The sequence below is a fragment of the Anopheles arabiensis genome, chromosome X, assembly GCF_016920715.1.
Source record: "Anopheles arabiensis isolate DONGOLA chromosome X, AaraD3, whole genome shotgun sequence".
In the NCBI taxonomy this organism is placed as follows: domain Eukaryota; kingdom Metazoa; phylum Arthropoda; class Insecta; order Diptera; family Culicidae; genus Anopheles; species Anopheles arabiensis.
Window position 1 is genome coordinate 21,330,124 of NC_053519.1, and position 18,669 is coordinate 21,348,792.

Consider the following 18,669-nt stretch of genomic DNA (forward strand, 5'->3'; position numbering starts at 1 on the left):
CTTTGTGTATCTTTTATTCACAACCCTTAAATCTGAAATGCATCCAGATACCTTTCCTTCCGTGTTCGCCCAACAATAATACAAAATGTGCGACAAAACGACACATAAACGTCGTTGTACACCTCCTTGGTTTATTTCTTTACTACATGATTATAAAGCCACATACATAAGCGCTCGGCCCTCCTACCATCAGCGGTGCCTGCTTCTCGGACTTGAACCACTCTACTCTCGACGTAAAAACGCCCAATGCCTTTTTATATTCCAGCTCCTTAATCTCCGGTGAGATCGATTCCCCGGCATTACTAGCCAGCATCAATTTGTTCGCTCCCTGTCGGATTCTTAGATCTAGTTTCCATCTCCGTGTACCGCGTACCCGCAACAACCATAGCCAGGGACACCCTATTATACGTATGTCCCTCGAGTTCGTGTTAGAGTGTTAGAAAGTGTTAGATTTGTTCGATTTTATTATGTATATTTCCACGTTCAAGGAGAAATTGCGTCTACGTCACATTTAATATTTGCTTATAACTAGAGGTTTATTTATATATCCTTAATTTAATTATAAGGTTGCCGATTAGACACGATGGTCCGTCGGTTATATATGAAATAAATAAATAAATAAGGAAGAAGAAAAAGAAAGCCAAATCCAAAAACACACGCGGGAGGGGGAGGGGGGAGAGAACGGCCACTCTCGGTTCCGTGTCAACATCCTCACTGAGGACATCACACGCTGACAGCGCCTTTTTCAAAGGTGAGCCCTCAGGATCGGGCCGTGATCTTTGCACATCCATTTGAACTTGTCACCAACTGATAATAAAACGTTAGAAACGGACTCTCTCACCCGCAGGTACCCATTTTCTGCCATCTGTTATACATTTTTTGACACACCATGAACAGCTTCCTTATGTCTGTCTTTGCGAACGACGATCACGGACAGGCGAGTATGGTGCGCTACAAGTTGGTGGATCTGATACCAGCTTAATCCAATGTAATGATAGACTAGCAGCATCCTTGCTGTTGGGGTTTGTAAAACACAAGACGAGGCAAAGCGACATGCGCAATCGAAATGCAGTCCGCAAAAATCCAGACAAAATCAACTAGTGAACGTGCATACGAACCTTCTAACAAACTAACATTATGTCATCATGTTTATTCCCCCTTTAAAAATGCATTGTGTTTTATGAGAATATAAACTAGATTTATTTTTCTTAACACTTTAAGCGCCGTGTCATATAAATTCGCATGACGGCTTTGTTCACCGCTCAGCTCTGTATCTGACGCTCACCAATTCTCTTGATAACGAATGAGGTAGGAAAGAGAGAACGAGAACGACATGTGCTACGACGCTTATCGCAATGAAACAAAAGAGTGATAACAATCGCACGAGAAACTGTCGCTCTCATCGCTCTCTTGCCATGCGCTACGTGCTCACTCAAAAACTGTGACGTCAGGCTGGCGGTCAAAGTGTTAAATGTAGTGTAAAACCCGCACATACGAGTGGAGGCCCTAAGCAGTAACACAAATGTAAATATGGTTGAAGCGTCTAGCAGGGAAATGTTCTTAACTAGAGAAGGATTGAGTAGCAATTTTACTTGCGAGCGGAGGGTGGGTTCCATTTTTGGGGTCCCTCAAGACCACGAGGCAAAATTAGCGTTTATTCCGCCCCTTCAAACGCACGCGCATTTCAAAACACTTTTATTATTATTATTATTATTATTATTATTATTATTATTTAATCTTCAACGGGTCGTATGGCCTAATTAAAATGTAACAATTCATTTAAAAAAAAACATAACAAAAACAAGATTTGCATCGCAATTCACTGCGGCCACGGAAAAAGCCGGAGACGTTCCTTGAAGCACTGAGTCGAGATGTCGAAGTCGAAGCAATCCGAGACAGTATTGAAGACAGCCGACATGCGGAACATAGGGTCAGACCGACCAGCGCTGGAACGGGGTTGAGCGAGCCGTAAGTGTTCGGGATGGTGCATAGATATCGACTCGATGCAACAAAGGCGGTGAGTCGATAGAGCCACTTAGCAATCCAGCGATGAAAGAAAACTGTGCATTGCGTCTTCTAACCGAAAGAGGTTCAAGGCCTAGAAGACGGCACCGCGTAGCATACGGAGGAAGATTATTGCGATCCTGCCAGGGAAGTAGGCGTAGGGCATATCGCGTGAGTTTACGTTGAATCGCCTCAAGTCGACCAATTGAAGAAGCAGTAGTTGGGCTCCAGACTACGCACGAATATTCCAGAACCGAACGAACGATACAGTTGTAGATAGCTTTGATGAACATGGGGATGCGGAATTCATTTGTTGTCCGGATAACCACGCCAAGTAATTGATTTCCTCTGGCTACAACGTCATCGATATGCTGTTTAAAGTTCAAACTAGAGTCAAGCAGAACGCCCAGGTCTTTGGCATGATTCTGTCGATTAACTGCAGTGCCGTCCACGAAGTAGGTACCAGTGACTGGGCTCCTGCATCGACTAAAAGACACACAGTAGCATTTCTCGATGCAGATAGTCAGTCCATTACGCTTGCACCACGAACAGAAGATTTCGATGCAGTCTTGCAGGAATGTACAATCACCTGTGTTGTGAATAGGCGCACAATTTTTTGCATCGTCGGCAAACAGACTGCAGACACTGTCGTTAACATCGTTGATGAACAGACTGCAGACAGCGAGGGTAACATCGTTGATGAACTATATGAAGAGAAGCGGGCCAATATTGCTTCCTTGTGGCACACCCGAGCTGCTGACTATTTCTTTGGACATGTGCTTATCAATTTTCACGATGTATGTGCGATTAATTAGGTAAGACTTTAGCCACTGTACGAGCGAGCAGGGAAATCCTAGCTTATCGAGTTTAGCGAGAAGAATTGCATGCGGAAGAGAGTCGAATGCTGCTTTTAGATCTGTATAAATTGCATCGACTTGAGCTCCGGCATCAATTTGGCTAGTGCAATAGGTTACGAATTCAACCGGGTTCGTGGTAGTCGACTTTTTTGGCACGAATCCATGTTGATACGGGCTTAGGTAGCTGCGGCATGCATGTAGCAGATTTTTGTATATCACTAGTTCGAACGCCTTGGCAATGGCACACAACGATGTAATACCCCGGTAGTTGATGGCATCTGTCCTGTCGCCCTTTTTGTAAATAGGAACCATCCAAGATTTCCTCCATGTTTTGGGAAAGTAGCCATTGGCTAGCGATGCAGTGAACATTTTTGCAAGTATAGGTGCTACTGTCGTTTGACAGCGTTTCAGCACGGTGGAAGGAATTCCGTCGGGTCCAGGAGTGAAGAAAGGCTTTAGTTGCATTAGGACTGATAAAACGATCTCACTGTCGATGAAAGGAGTACTCATGTTAATTGCGCCAGCCGGAGTGTTGACGAGAGCAGCATCAATGGTATCGGTATCATTCATGGCCGGTGAAAAGCAATCTGCGAAGCGATCCGCGAAGAGATTGCACATTTCATTAGTGTTGGAACTTGTTGCTCCTTTGTACGTAATGGATTTCGGTGTATGCGTGGATTTTGTTTTGCTCTTGTAGAAGCGCCAAAACGAGTCAGGCCACCTGCAGAGGTTACGTTGAATCTTACTTAAATATGTGCCATATCGAAACCTGTTATAGCTGCAGTATAAAGAGTGCGTGTCAAAGTAGATCGAGCGAGATCTTTGGCAGCGGCGCGTTTGGTAATGACGATAAGCAGCTCTTTTTACACGAGTCGTTTGAGTGTGCGGTCCGCCCAGGCCCAAGTAACAAAATCGACATGCTTTCTCATTCTACCCAATAGATCAGTAAACCTGAGAGAGCGAGAAAGCATGTCGATTTTGTCGCTTGGGGGGGGGTTAGGTTTAGGACGCTGAACTGGGACGCATACAATAAAGGCTTGCAGCATAAAGGACCAGCATGAACATACTGCTTCGTCAAGTGAAACAAAGTTGGAACAATGAAGGCTATTGTTAAACATTGATATCATGTCGTTCAGTTTCATATAGTCAGCTTTAGCAAAGTTATAACGATAAAATGCGGTTGTCGTCGAGTTTTGTCGAGTCGTCGAATTGCGTCGGGTCGGCGAGTTAATACGTATATTGGAGTCAAACGCCGGATGGTAGGAGTCAAGAGATACAAGCGGAAAAACACTTGGAAAGACAGGCGAACACGATTTAGCTGCAGCATTGTTAGCGTAGAGCAGGTCAAGCATGCGTCCGTGCGAATTATTGATGTGATTAAGTTGCACTAATCCGTTACATTTAAATCCATCCACAAAGGTGTTGTTGGCCAGTGAGCGCGCAGTTGGTTCATAATGCGTGATTGATGAGTATGCTGGCGAGGACGAAGGTTCAGCTGTGGACCAGCTTATGCTAGGCTGATTGAAATCGCCAATAACAAACAGCAGATCCGAAGGCTTCAGTGTGAGAGTGAAGCCGCTGATACAATCATGTAGAGAGCGAAGAGTCGATATCTCGGAGCTAAGCTGCAGTGGAATGTATACTACCATGACGTACAGATGAGCGTTATTGCAGGCGACGCGCACACAAATATACTCGAGAGAACGATCACGGGAAGGTAATTTTATCGACTCGTATGCGTTAGAAACGACTAGCAAAACACCACCACCGCGAGACCTAGAGCCGCTGAGAGAGCGATCATAGCGGTAAACAGAGAAGTTGTTGTTGAAGAGAAGAGCAGATGGAATGTTGTCAACAAGCCAAGTTTCCGTGAGGGCGATGAGATCGAAGTCAGCCTCCGAAACAGCTCGGTGAAATTCTTTTGTTTTAGTACGCAAACCTCTAACGTTTTGATAATAGCAGCTTAAATACTCTGCGGTAGCGTTGTCATTGTGGCGGTTGGATAAAGCGAGTATACGGTAAGTCAATTGAGCTGCGTTGTCAGAGCATGAGGCTGGGCGTGTTTGTTGCGTGCATTGAGCGGAACTTCGTCTAGTTGAGAAAAAAGCGATCGATTGTAGACTGGTGCAGGTGCGGAGATGAAGCGCGGTGGTTTTGGGGCGGTCCGGAAACAAGTGTTGAGTTCGGTGCTTCCAAGGTATCATTCACCGGGGGGTGATACTGTTGTGATGATGTTGTTTCAAGACCAGGTGGAGTAGACGTGCGTGCGACTAAACGGTGAGTCGTTGATGTTGTGCGTGTGGTGTAGCGGTGATCAGTACTAGTTGCTGGTGTGCGTGTTGTAAAGCGGTTTCGGGTGGCTATAGGAGATGAGGTTTGGTGGTCGTGTTGACGGGATGGAAAAAAACTCACGTACACCGATACCGATGGGCCAGGTGGATGGTGTGAGTGCCGCATCTCGAAGGATAGCCGGGACTCTCACTTTGAAAGCCAATTCATGCTGTCCACACTAACCCCTCTTCTCAGCAGGCAATACGCTATAACGTTTTCGGTGGCTAAGCGACGCTTTACAGAAGCGACCACTTCTTCCACAGTGACGGCCGTTGATAAGCGGGATTGGCGGATCCAGATCCTATCTGTGAATGGCTCACGAGGTGCAGCTTGAAGCGGTGATGATAACGGATCGGTTCCCACCAGTTCATGCGGTTGTGTAGGTGCCGGCTGGACGGCAATCGTGGTATTGGTGTATGCGTTTGGCGATGACGCGGCACAAAGGATGTTACCGCGACTGTTTACAATTCTGTTTACACCAGGAGATGCCGAATCCTCGATTACGCGCCTCCGCTTTCTACCAGTAGCCGGTCGAGGATCAGGATTCCGAATGTGAGGTGTGGATGCAGTTTGAAGGAGTTAAAAACCACTGCGAACTTCAGCGACGATAGGCTCAACGAGCTTGCCGATAGCTGCTACAGCTGAGGTGAGGGCGGCTTGGAAACCGACCTGGGCACCTATTTCTTTTACCGAACGGCAGCGCGGTTTTTAAGAATGTTAATGCAGCCAATGCAGCTCCAGTGCAGGTCGAGATTGGACAATACTGCGTCAATCAGCTCGGGGGGCAATTTGCAACAGCCGCGGTGGAACGTAGCGTCACAATATGCACTACTGATGATGCAGCCGGTGGCCTCTAACGGTTCAGCACACGAGAAGCAAATAACCGCCATCGCGAAATCACGCGTAGTCACAGCACAACACTGCTAAGCCGAGCAGGAAAAAACAGCACGAAACCACAGTTGCGGTGCAACTAAACAATTCGCCAAGACGAAACGATGATGTGAAACAGTTTAGTAGTCCGTAGAATAGGCAACAATGCGATGCGACGCAGAAAACACAAGGAAATTACTGAAAAATCACGGAGCGCGACGGGAGTGCGGCCGAACAAATTAAACGTCAAACGTCAAAACCTTTACCTAAAAATAGGCATATCGATTTATGCCTTAAAGCGCACTTAAGATTAAACTTAACTCGTTAACATCAAGTTTTTTTTTTATAATTAACACAATAACACTATTAACGTGATGTCGTGTAGATGTGCAGAAGTGGGTTCACGTTAGCAATTTGCCACTGGAGATGAGTGTTTGTCGCCTTTCTGGGGTTATTCAGTGGCATGTTGGTGCCTCCAGCGAGCGGCCGTCGATGAAATCGATACACCTGAGAGAATATAAAACATTTGTTTTAGAGGGAAGATAAAACAACAGATCTAGATGTAGCGAAAGTGCATCTAGATGGAACTCACTTGTGGATTTTTTCTCCTGCCAGGAAATTTGACCGCAATCAGTAGTGCGGTCGGTTCGGTCCTGTTGTTGCTGCAGCTATTGTGAGACAGAGGATAATAATCCGAAGGGTTGAATTCCTGCCCAGAACGTTGTGAACGAGCGCTCGACACCGTCCAGCGGCGCAATCGGGACACCCGGTGCCAGCTGGGCTTCTAGCGTGTTGTGCTAGTAGAGCTTGCTTCGTCGCCGTACAACTTCCGGAGGATGTTCTTAACTGGTTCCTCGTTAGCCCACGTTCCAGGATAGAAAATTGGCTCCAAAAAAGGAATAAACACCATGATTAGCATCCTAGACGCTAGCTTCGCCAAACAATGTTCTTCTTCTTTCGTGGTCCGCTTACAACTTACCGAATCATACACAACGCAACACACAGTCGCAAACACCTGCGGCAGGCCCATATCGTTTCTGCATTATATCTGCAAGTTAAAAGAGGCCATAGTCTATTAAAATAGTGTTTCTTTATCACGATTGTCGAAGGATAACACTTACCCGCTGTCTTGTGTTGTGTTGTCCAACACACCACTTTTCTATGCCGGTACATGCACGTACCGCTTCCGACGGAGCCAGCACGCATTGGGGCGAACTTCTACCACTTACTTTAGCTAAAATGGCACTTCTTCTTCTTCTTTGGCTCAACAACCGATGTCGGTCAAGGCCTGCCTGTACCTACTTGTGGGCTTGGCTTTCAGTGACTAATTGATTTCCCCCCATAGCAGGATAGTCAATCCTACGTATGGCGGCACGGTGTATTTGGGGCTTGAACCCATGATGGGCATGTTGTTAAGTCGTACGAGTTGACGACTGTACTACGAGACCGGCCTAAAATGGCACTTACTTACGTAAAATTAAGAACTTAATTATTAAAAAACTTACCACACTTGATCAGCCAACAACACTGTTTACGTTTTATTACACTTCTTTCTTCTTCTTATTAGGTTTGATGGAATAATATTCTCCTATGTTTTCTGTCATACGGAGCCATAATCAGAGTTTTGACCATCTGTTTATAGGAGGGGGATTCAAGGTCCATTCTCCTTTTCTGTGTTCTCTTCTTTGGTTTACAGATTATGGTTGATTTCTTGTGGCTTTTGATTTTTCCGTTAATTATATTTGTATTTTTTCCTTGTATCGGTTTGGTTTATGTATAAATATTATTTGTTTGTTCGTTTATTCATGCATTCATTCAATTGTTTTGCAGAGTTTTTGTTTTGTTATTCAGTTTTTTTTATTTTTTATTTTTTTTATGGTGAAAAACATTGTTGTACTTGTGTATAAGAAAAAACGTGGTTTTGTTTTTGTGATTATTATATTATTTAACCTTTTTTTGTGGTTTTTTGCTTTTTTTATCTACAATTGGTTTGTTTGGACTGTTTGATTGGAGTTGGTTTTGAGCAAGTTAAAAAAATATATGTGTATATATGTATGTACATATATATATAAAATATATTTTGTTTGGAAGAATATTTTCGCGAGAGATCGAAACTGGAAGTTGAAATATTTGTGGTAATTGATGTGGATTTCCGAGCAGGGTTCTTTTTGCATCTTGTTTCATAAAGCTAGTTAATGGAAGGATGTATTTGGATTTCCCTGGCTTCGTTTGGGATTTTTTTATGTATAAGATGCCTGATATAAAGTATAGAAGCTGTTTTTTGTTTTATTTATTTATTTTGTTTTTGCTTCGGGAGTGATCGTTTCCCTTTTACACAGTTATTACCTTAAATGATAATTAACAGTATTTGTATAGGTACGTACATGGATAAATATATTTTAAATGTTTATGGCGGTATAAATTCAAAAAGATATAGAAATATAATATATGAACTTAAACAACTATGTTGTGCACATATGTGATGCCAAAATAGCAAAAAACATGGGGGAGTTCTGTGTTGTTTACTGAATTTTTGGAAAGTAAATAATAGATAAATAAATAAAATGAATTATGAGTTAAATTAAATAATCGTATGTATAAGTATAATGTGGTAGTGTATTTTTTCCGTTGTTACTATAGTGTTATGTGGTTTTTTGCTATGAATTGTAATATTTGTTTACATGTGTTCCCACTTTTTCTAACCAGATTTTATATAACCATTCAGATTTTGTATGGTTATATCTCTTTCACGTTTGTATTTTTGGCATTCGAAAATTTTATGTCTTCCTGTTTTAGCGGTCTGGCATATATCGCACGTACCGTCATCTGTTATTTTCATTTTGTGTAGCCAAAATTCAGATAGGTCATGTCCTGCTAAAATCTTGTTTATTATTTTTATCTCGTTACCTTTTAAATTAATTCCTTTGTGCCACAACTCCAGTCTAAATTCTTTTTGGAATTCTAAGAATTTTTCCCCTTTTCTCTTGATGTGTTTATGAACCATTTTTGAGTGTTTTTTTTCCATTTCGTTTCTAAATGTTTGGATAGCGTCTGTATATTTTATTTTATTCTGTATTGTGGTTGTTGAGAGAGTTCCCTTTTTCGCTAGGTCGTCGGCTTTGTCATTTCCATCAATTCCCACATGTGATGGGATCCAAAAAATGTCTGCTTGTATTTTAGCTGCTATTTTTAGTATGTTGTACAAGATTTGTTCTATTTTGTTTTCTATTAATGCGTTCTGAAGAATGTTACAGGATGTTAGACTGTCGGTATATATAATGGGATTTTCTATTTCATTTTCTTCTGCTATTTGTAAGGCTTTCTCTATACCGATTAGTTCAGTTGTAGTTATGGATGTAGTATTTTTTAAGTTGTAGCTGTAGTAGTGTTGATGTTGTTTGTTTTTAATGTAGATACCTATACCCGCTTTTTCTCCTGCAATACTTCCATCTGGGAAAATTTGTGGTCTATTTTTGTCGTTTTTGTTAATGTTTTCTAAAGTGATTTGTTTGATGGTTTGGGCGTTTTTGTTGTTTTTAGATGCTATATCTAGTATGAGGCTTGTGTTTATTTTAATTTGTGTTGTTAAGTCATTATTCTTGGCTGTATACATATTTTTTAGTATATGTATGTCTTTATCGTATGTTTGTTCTTGAAATGTTTTTTTTTCTTTTTGTATTGTGTTCTGTGTTGTTTGTTTAATTGTTGTCTGATTGGTCTAGAGAATACTTTATCTTTGTCTAGTTCTTTCCTTACGATAAAATGGCTTCTGACATGGAACGGAATTTCCGATGCTATGGCGTGTAAGGTGTTGAGTGGGGTAGTTTTTGTGCATCCTATCGCCTTCCTTATTGCTTGGTTTATTAGGGTGTTAATGGTTTTTATGCTGTTTTTCCTGCTGTTTGATATGTATGAAGTTCCTGTTTCTAATATATTTCTAATTGTTGCCCGGTATATTTTTAGGCTGTTTTCTGGACCTAAGATGTTTTGTTTGGCGCTTATTATATTTAAGAAATTTAATCTTGTTGTGGCTTTATTTCTTATGTGTTCTATGTGTTTTTCAAAGTCTAGTTTTTTGTCTATTATTGTGCCCAGGTATTTGTACGTATTTGTGTTTTCTATGTGTATGTTTTTTATGTTGAGCTGGATATTGTGAGTGTTATTTCCAAAAATAAAGAATTTAGTTTTATTTATGTTTATGACTTGATTCAATTTTTCAATTTCCTGAGTGAAGGAGTTTAGACTTTTTTGTAAGTTATTTTTGAGTTCGTTTTCGTTTTTTCCACTGCTAAGGATTACAAAATCATCTGCATATTGGATTATGATATTTTCCTGGGTGTCGTTTATGATTGTGTGTATGTCTTTGGTGTAGATGTTAAAAAGTGATGGGGACATGACGTCTCCTTGAGGTAATCCGTCAGTCACTAACATGTTTTGTATTTTTTTGTTGCTTTCTATTTGTAGATTTCTATTTCTGAGAAATGAGTATACCCATATGGTAATTTGTAGTGGTATGTTTACTGCTATCATTTTTTCAATTAGAATTTTTGTTGTTACTTTGTTGTATGCTTTTTCTAAGTCTATAAATATTGCACCGCAAAATCTGTCCTGTCTTTGGTTGTGTTTGATATGGTTGTTAAAAAGGTTTATACATTGGTTTATCGTTTTTTTATTTCTGAAGGCCAGAGAGTTTTCTGGTAATATATTTTTGGTTTCTATGAATTTTTTTAATTTTAATAATACTGCAGAATTTAAAAATTTTATCAGGGTTGGTAATAATGCTATCGGTCTGTAATTATTGGGGTTGTTCACGTCTTTATTCGGTTTAGGTATTGCTATTATTTTAATTGATTTTAAATCTTTGCTTATTTTTCCTTTTTTCCACATGTTATTTTCATCTTGTATTATTTTCTCTAATGCTTCTTCATTTATGTGTTTCAGCATTTGATATGTAATTTTGTCGTTTCCGGGTGCCGTATTTTTTTTTCTGTTTAAGAATTTTTTTCCACGAATCTTTATTGATTAGTTCATTATCCATGGGAAAAGTTGGGTCTATATGTAGTCTAAATCTAGATTTTTTGTTTTTAGTAAAATTAAGGTTCATAAATATTTTTGCTTGTTTTTTTTCATTGTGTATCAAGTTTGATTCCTTATTTTGGATGTTGTTGTTGCTTATTCTTCCCAGTAAATCCCATAATTCTTTAGTATTTGAACTAGAGTTAATATTTGCTGTGTTTTTTTTTCTGTTTGTTTTATTTTGGCTCGTTTGATTTTTCCTTTGAGTATTGCTATTTTTTTTCTTAAATCGATTGCGTGTGTAATATTTCTAGTGGTATTAAAAATTTGTCTGGCTTCATTTCTATCCTGTAGTGCCTGTCTTAGTGTACTGTTCCACCATGATTTTGAACGAAATTTTATTTTTTGTTTGCTGTTAAATATTATTTTGTTGATTTTTTTGTGAGTTATTTTATGTTCTTAACATCATTTCCTTTCAACGTTTTGATGTTTTCTATTACTTTGTTAATATTGATTATAGTATTGTTGATAGGTCCAGTTTTTTGATTTTGTATTTCTATTGTTATTATTTTGTGGCTGCTGGCTCCGATATGTTTTTCCAATATTTCTTTTTTAGTGGTTGGGTAGATGTCTTTTGAAATAAAGGTCAAGTCTATTGCTGTTTGTCGTTTGTTGTGGTCGGTGGGAGTGCAAGTGTAAGTATTATTTTTTAGAATTATAAGATTTGAATTATCTATTTCGTCTAAGATAGCTTGTCCTTTTTGGTCGATTTTATCGTCTCCCCAAAAAGTGTGGCGTGCATTAAAGTCTCCAGTGATTATGATTTTTTTATAGTTTCTAGTGTTATGTATTATTTTTGTTATTGTATGTTGAATTATTTGTTTAGTGGGCACTTCACTATGTAAATTGAGACTATAACTAAGTTTCCTTCATGTAGTAGTATGGCTGTTGTTTGAATTCCGTCTGTTTCGTCTGTTAGGCTTATTTGTTTGTATTTAATTTGTTTTTTGACTAAGATACAACTCCCACCATATCCGTTATCCCTGTCTGATCGTATTATGTTGTATCCTGTTATGGTAATTTTTTTTATCTCTTTTAAGCCAATTTTCTTGTAGACACGCTACGTGAAACTTTTCCTCATGTAGTATATGATTTAGTTCTTCTCTGTTTCTTCTCAGGCTTTGTATGTTAGTTTGGATTATTTTTAAATTATCCATATGAGTAATTATATGTGTTCAGTGTATTGTTTTTGTGGGTATATAACATGTTCACCAATTTCTAGATTTTGTACTTCTGTGTCACTGAAATAAATTTCATTTTCACTTAAGTTTGTATTGTTGTTCTGATTTTCGATTGTTTGTAGTTATTCTGTTTCTTTTTGTTCAATTTCGTTATTAATATTTGTTTCCTGAGTATCTCCGTTGGAGTTTTTATTATTTTCATCTTCTTCGCTTGTAATTTCTAAATTTCTTTTTTGTGTTACGTTTGTGTTTCCTGTTACTATTGTTGAATATTTTTCGTTTGTGTATTTGCGTGGTACTAATGGAACTGTTTCGCGTCTAATTTGTCTTGCTTCCCTCATGGTAATACGTTTCTCTGTCTGTATTTTTGTAATTTCCACTTCATCCTTCCATATCGGACACTCTTTGTCTAAGGCCGAATGGTTTTCTCCGCATTCACTACATTTAAGTGGGTTATTGCAAATTGCGTGATAATTTTCTCCACATTTTGCGCAAATTTTCTCCCTAGAGCAATTATTTTTTGTGTGGCCAAAACGCATACATGTCATGCATCTCATCGGATTGGGTACAAAAAGTTCTACCCTTTCCGTGAAATATCCTATCTCTATATTTCTGGGCAGCACTGTAGTTTTAAAGGTGATGATGGCGGTACGTGTGTTATATGTTTCCCCATTTTGTCCCTTTCGCTTCATGATGTAAACATCGGTGACTTTTTGGGGTCGAAGACCTTCTAAAAGTTCTTCTTCCGATAAAAACTTGCAAGCGTCACATCTGATGATGCCTTTAGTGCTGTTTAGAGTTTTATGTTCATATATGTTCACTTGGATATTATCAGTACCGTGGTTAAGGTTGAGCTTTTTTAATTTATTTGCTTCGGTTTGGTTTTTTAGGCGCATAAGAATTTTACCATCCCGTAGCATTGTTGTTTGCAATGGCTTTCCTCCCAACGCCATCTCGGTTGCTTTCGCAAATAGAAAAGGATTGTATTTTGCCAGGCTTTTACCCTTGGTATCACTTTCAATCACCATAAATACCTCTTCAGTCCTGGACGATTCGTCGAAGTTGAGGTTGATTCGCTCCCCTCTTATTTTCCTTTTTTTCCTCGAGTTCCTATTCGGCGGTTCTCCCAATATACTGAAGTAGGACCCGAAAGTCCTGCTTCCTCCCGGGTCCACGACCCCCATCTTCTTCTTTGCACTTAACCACTTTTTTTTCTTGTACTAAGCAAAAAAAGTTTAACACTTTGTATTATTTTTCGTAATTTTACTTAATTTTACGTAAAATTAAGAACCTAATTATTAAAAAACTTACCACACTTGATCAGTCAACAACACTGTTTACGTTTTATTACACACACAACCTAACTTCTACAGTGACAGCAGCCGCAGAGTACCAACGCAACGAAAGGTGTCAGGCGAAACGTCAGACGATCTTAGGCGAGGGGTAGGAAGGAGATCAGTGGTGAGGGACGTGACGGGACGTGAGGAAGCGAGACAACTAGAAAAATTAGAGCGAGAGGTACCTCACCAACCCTCGCATAGTGTGCCGGGGAATGACCTAAGGATTAGGAATCGGGTTCCTCATCATCGCGATTAAAACAGTAGCATCACGACAGCGAACGAGACAAGTTAGAAACTTTTTAAAGGTGTACAAAAAACCGCGAGAAAATAAAGTTTCCACCCAAAGCGAAACTCGGCGTTTTAAACATTTTTGATCCCTATGAGAAAGTGATTACTTATTGTTACGCGACTAGTTCGAGAGCTAACACTCCCCACTTCTCGTATATAAATCCTATCACATTGTACCCTTCATACATATTGGTTTGTTGGATCGCGTCTACTTATTTTTGAACATCAGTTCTAATTTGGACTCATCTGTCCAAATACCAGTTTTTCAACAATCTAACGATATATCTGCATGTTCTTGATCATATTGAAGCCACTTGGCTTTGTTAGTCTTGCTGTAGCTCGGGCGAGGATCTTGAGGGACGCCACATCTAACGGACATTAAATTAAGAAAATGGCAATGTGATAGCTAGGGGGTGTTTATCTTCAGGAGTAGCGGGAAAACTGGTGTGCATCGGAAGTAAAACTATGGCAGATAGCTATTTAAACATCTTTAAAAAAATGGGTTTTGAAAACTAAAAACATGTTCCTACAGGCTAACATCTTAACACACACAATCAATACAAACATATTTTTCAACTCGTATCGTATAAAACACCTTGCATGTCCTCCATAAAGTCTAAATCTTGGTGCAATCGAGAATTTGTGGCACATTATAGGTGCGAAGGTGGATAAAACTGGTGTAACAAACAAATAAATTTAAATTTAAAGCTCTGGATAACGCTTGAGAATGATGCAGATACAAAAACTAGATGCAGAACTAAATAAACCTTTTAAAATAAAATAAAACACGCCAAAGATCCTCGAACATGTAAAGAATGCCAGTGGATTGCATATAAACTATTAGTTTTATGTTCTTTCGATCGCGAAGGTAGTCGCATAAAACTCACGCGTTACTAATAAACTTAATAACGTATATATTCAACTTCTCTTGGTTACAATTGGTCTTGGCTCCGAGCACGCTTCCTTGTTGACCGCTATTTCTTCAGTGCGCGCTGGTGTTTGGCGGTCAACGTCCGTGACCGCGCAACCGATGACCCCCGGATCGATCACACGCATACATTTACGGATGACCCTTTAACTCGGGCTCATTTCATGGATGATCATTTCGTTGCACCTAAATTTGTTGGAACTTCATTTTATTTGATTTTGAACTAATTTAAAAATTAATTATTTCTTTCGATGCTATCAGGATAAATTATTGCCCAAGAAATTCAAACTATTTTTACAAATGAAGCAACAAACAAATCTAAACTCCATACAGAAAACCGATAAAGTTAGGGGTATCACTTGTAAGTTCAGAAAAGCATCAGTATTTCAGTTAGACGACAAATGTTTTCTTATAGTTGAACAGTGTTCAATAGCATCTTAACATTGTTTATTTAGGCTCGAAAACGGAGAAGAACGTAAAAATAATGCATACCGAGCAATGTAGCAACGGCATAGATCGCAGGCATGCGCAGATGAATACACACGACTCAGACATTCATCAGAGTTCATCGCTCCAAGAAATAAGCATGGGAATAGAAAAACATGCGGGAACTTGAGCAAACTAGAGAGGCGTATGGACCGACACGAAAATTTTACCAAGCAATGGAAGGTCACCGAAACAACGTTGTACTTAAGGTAACCTGCTGTGCCTGGCAAAGTCTGACCACCACCTCCACGCGGTGCCGGGCGGGGTAGGAGTTCGTCCTAGCGACGGGCTCTGAGCTAACGGTGGCGGTACGCTTCGGGAAGTTGATGCAGAACAAGCTACGTACCAGGCTAATGTAGTGGACGTAAAGCTATGACGATGGCTATAGGTCTGGCGAAGAACTCAAACTGAGGACGGGTGAAACCTTCTTGAAACGGCGTGAGGGTTAATGAGTGATTTGTCCCCGTCCTAGTAAAACCTGGAGAGTCTTCAGTAGCGCTCTTCGTTTGTTGTCAGCCTAGTAAACCGACAACTATAGGTACAGGTGAGCTTTGGCCCTACTTAGCCCTGCCTGGCTCTGAGCTCACACCTCATAAGGGTAGTGAGCCAACCCTCGAGTGGAGCTCCCTGATCCAAAGCCAACCACGGGGCATCAACAAGGGAACTATAGTGTCGAACAAAGATAGTGGATTGAAGTTTGGACCCAATAGACATGGAAGCAGGAAAACTAAAGTCCAAGAAAAGCGTTGAGGATGAAGAACACGAACGACTCATTGATGAGTTCATATCGAAGCTCAAAAAGAGCTACAAGAAAGGCTCAATGGCACAGAAGGATGGAGTACCAACCTCCAAAAGTCTCCCATAAAACCCGACTCGAGCGCTTCAGACATTACGCTAACAATCTGGCGATTGAAGATCTGCATGGTGGCATGATCGCTCAAATGGTTGAGTTTTTGGAGTTAATGTTCAAGGAGATAAGCGAGTTGAAGAAACAACTCAAGCTGAAGCAAACCCGGGAACCGAAGTTCAAACGGCACAACCAATCGAGCTGGCAGAAAACGCTCCTTTTCTGCCTCAAACACGAAAAAGTCGAGTCCCAAAAGAGGCTCGCAAACAAGATACCAATGCGCGTCCAAGTTCCGCGCAGAGAGAGAGAGACCCCAAAGAACAGCGTGGATCAAAACAAGAGACCCAGAAAAAAGAAGCAAAGACCACAAGTAAGACCCGAAGCGGTGGTCATCGAGAAGTGTAAAGACATCGATCTGGCGAACGTACTCAAAAAGCTCACCCACGACGAATCCCTCAAAGATGTCGGCGACCAGGCTGCCAAGGTGCGGACAACGCAAAATGGTGACATGCTGCTGGTGTTAAAAAGAGGCAAGGAAGCGGTGCAGGTGGAAGCAGGCATAAACAATGCCTTGAGAGACAAGGCGAGTGTCAGGTCACTTGCGCCCACGGTGATGATCGAAATCGCTCGCCTAGACCGAGATAACCGTTGCTGAGGAGATAGCTGAAGCCCTCAAGCAACAGCTGGCGATCGGCGTTGACCACATGAACATAAAAATCTGAGAAGGAAGAACAAAAGGTACACAAAAAGCAACATTCAGAGTGTCGTTGTCAGCGAAAGACCGTGTCCTTAACCCGGGAAAGCTGAAAGTTGGTTGGTGCGTATGCAGCATGAGAGAAGCTACAGCCCCGGTGAAGTGCTTTAAATGCTGGAAAGTGGGCCACAAGGGCTTCGAATGCACAGGCCGAGATGGAAGCAAGCTCTGTATCAAATGTGGTCAGGAAGGGCACCAGATCCGCGAGTATGAAAACGCTATGGTGTGTCTAGATTGCCGTGGGGAGATGGTTGAACCCCACTACAGAGGAAGCTACAGATGCCCCAAACCGGATCTCCAGAAGACAGCATCATGGTTAAGTTTATACAACATAACCAAAACCATTGTGGAGCGGCCTTTAACTTGAAGTGACAAACCGCTTGTGAAAGAGAAGTTGATGTTTTTATTGTCGCCGACCCTGTTAAAAACCAACGGCATAACAACAATATAGTATACAGCGAGGACCAGTTGACAGCAATCATTACATGTGGAAACTTCCCTATACAAAAGATTGTCAATAAGACATCGAGAGGAATGCTAGCCCACCTCTACGGGAGGCATTCTCGTCGTAAGTGCTAACGCCCCACCAAACTGGACCCTGCAAGAATTCGAGCAACTGCTAGACAATATTGTTCTGACCGTCAGTGGATCATCGAAATTTATTGTAGCAGGAGACTTTAACGCATGGTCGGCAAGCTGGGCAAACACCCTTGGAGCTAGAGGAGAGCTACAGCGTTTGAGAGGAGATAGACTACTAGCAGCCTTCGCCGGATTAGAGATGGTGATAATGAACGACGGTAAAGACACCTTCGTTACGCCAGAACGGAAATCAGCAATTGACCTAACGTTCGTGATCGATCTCTAATGGAGATAACAACATGGGAAGTATTGCCAGTCTGTTTGAATTCAGACCATAAAGGTATTCTCATCACCATTGGCCAAGAACAAGTCCATAGTATGCAAGGCAATGCAAAGAAGGGATGGAAGACCACCCTTTTCCACAAGGAACTATTCGCTGCGGCATTAGACAGGGTCCTTCACGAGATGCGAGTTAACACGCCCGATGACCTGGTCATAGCCCTTGATAAATTATGCGATGCTACCATTTCCAGGCTAAAGAAAACTTGCAAGTGGAGGGGCGTCTACTGGTGGACGTCCACGATAGGCATATATGCGTAAGAAATGCAAGACCGCAAGCAGAGTTGCCCAAAGGGCATACAGCACTCCCGAATTCCCAGAACGCAGAATGGAATATAAGCTTGCAAGAAATGCGTTGAAGAGGGAAATCAAACGGACCAAAAAAGGGACTTGGTATAAGCTAGTCAACATGTCTGACACCATCCTTTATGGCGAGGTCTACGTTATCCTGAAGCGCATGGTTGGAGGCAATAGAGTGCCCAAAGAACTGGACCCTGAAAAACTCAGAACCATCATAGATGAACTATTCCCGGATCGCTCTGTCACAACCTGGCCATCATACCAACCAATGACTGGCCAACCAATGACTGGCCAACCAATGACTAAATCATACCAACAAACCAACCAATGACTAAATCAAGTAGCAGCAAGCGAAGAGACTCCCCCTGAACGTGCGGGAATCAGCATGGATGAGGACAACTCCTGACATGGCCGATACATTGACGTGATCCATTCCCTTCGGAACGTGCGGGAATCAGCTGAGATGCCAAAGACCACACGCACGCATGT

At 41.1% G+C, this 18,669-nt stretch overlaps 1 protein-coding gene and 1 long non-coding RNA gene across 2 annotated transcripts; both read right to left on the reverse strand.

The window, feature by feature from the left end:
* Nucleotides 1-6,323: 6,323 nt before the first annotated feature.
* Nucleotides 6,324-7,395, reverse strand: LOC120906032. Its single transcript, XR_005739997.1, has 3 exons — nt 7,184-7,395; nt 6,655-7,110; nt 6,324-6,569 (listed from the first exon to the last, which is right to left on the reverse strand). It is a non-coding gene; the product is annotated as an uncharacterized LOC120906032 (long non-coding RNA).
* Nucleotides 7,396-12,420: 5,025 nt separating this feature from the next.
* LOC120906753 lies at nt 12,421-14,685 on the reverse strand. The gene has a single exon (XM_040318665.1). The coding sequence runs from the start codon at nt 13,501-13,503 to the stop codon at nt 12,442-12,444; it is 1,062 nt and encodes a 353-aa protein (XP_040174599.1). The 5' UTR covers nt 13,504-14,685; the 3' UTR covers nt 12,421-12,441.
* Nucleotides 14,686-18,669: the final 3,984 nt, after the last annotated feature.

Coding starts and splice junctions, on each gene's coding strand:
- LOC120906753 (XM_040318665.1), bottom strand. CDS start 13,503: ATGGGGGTCGTGGACCCGGGAGGAAGCAGGACTTTCGGGTCCTACTTC.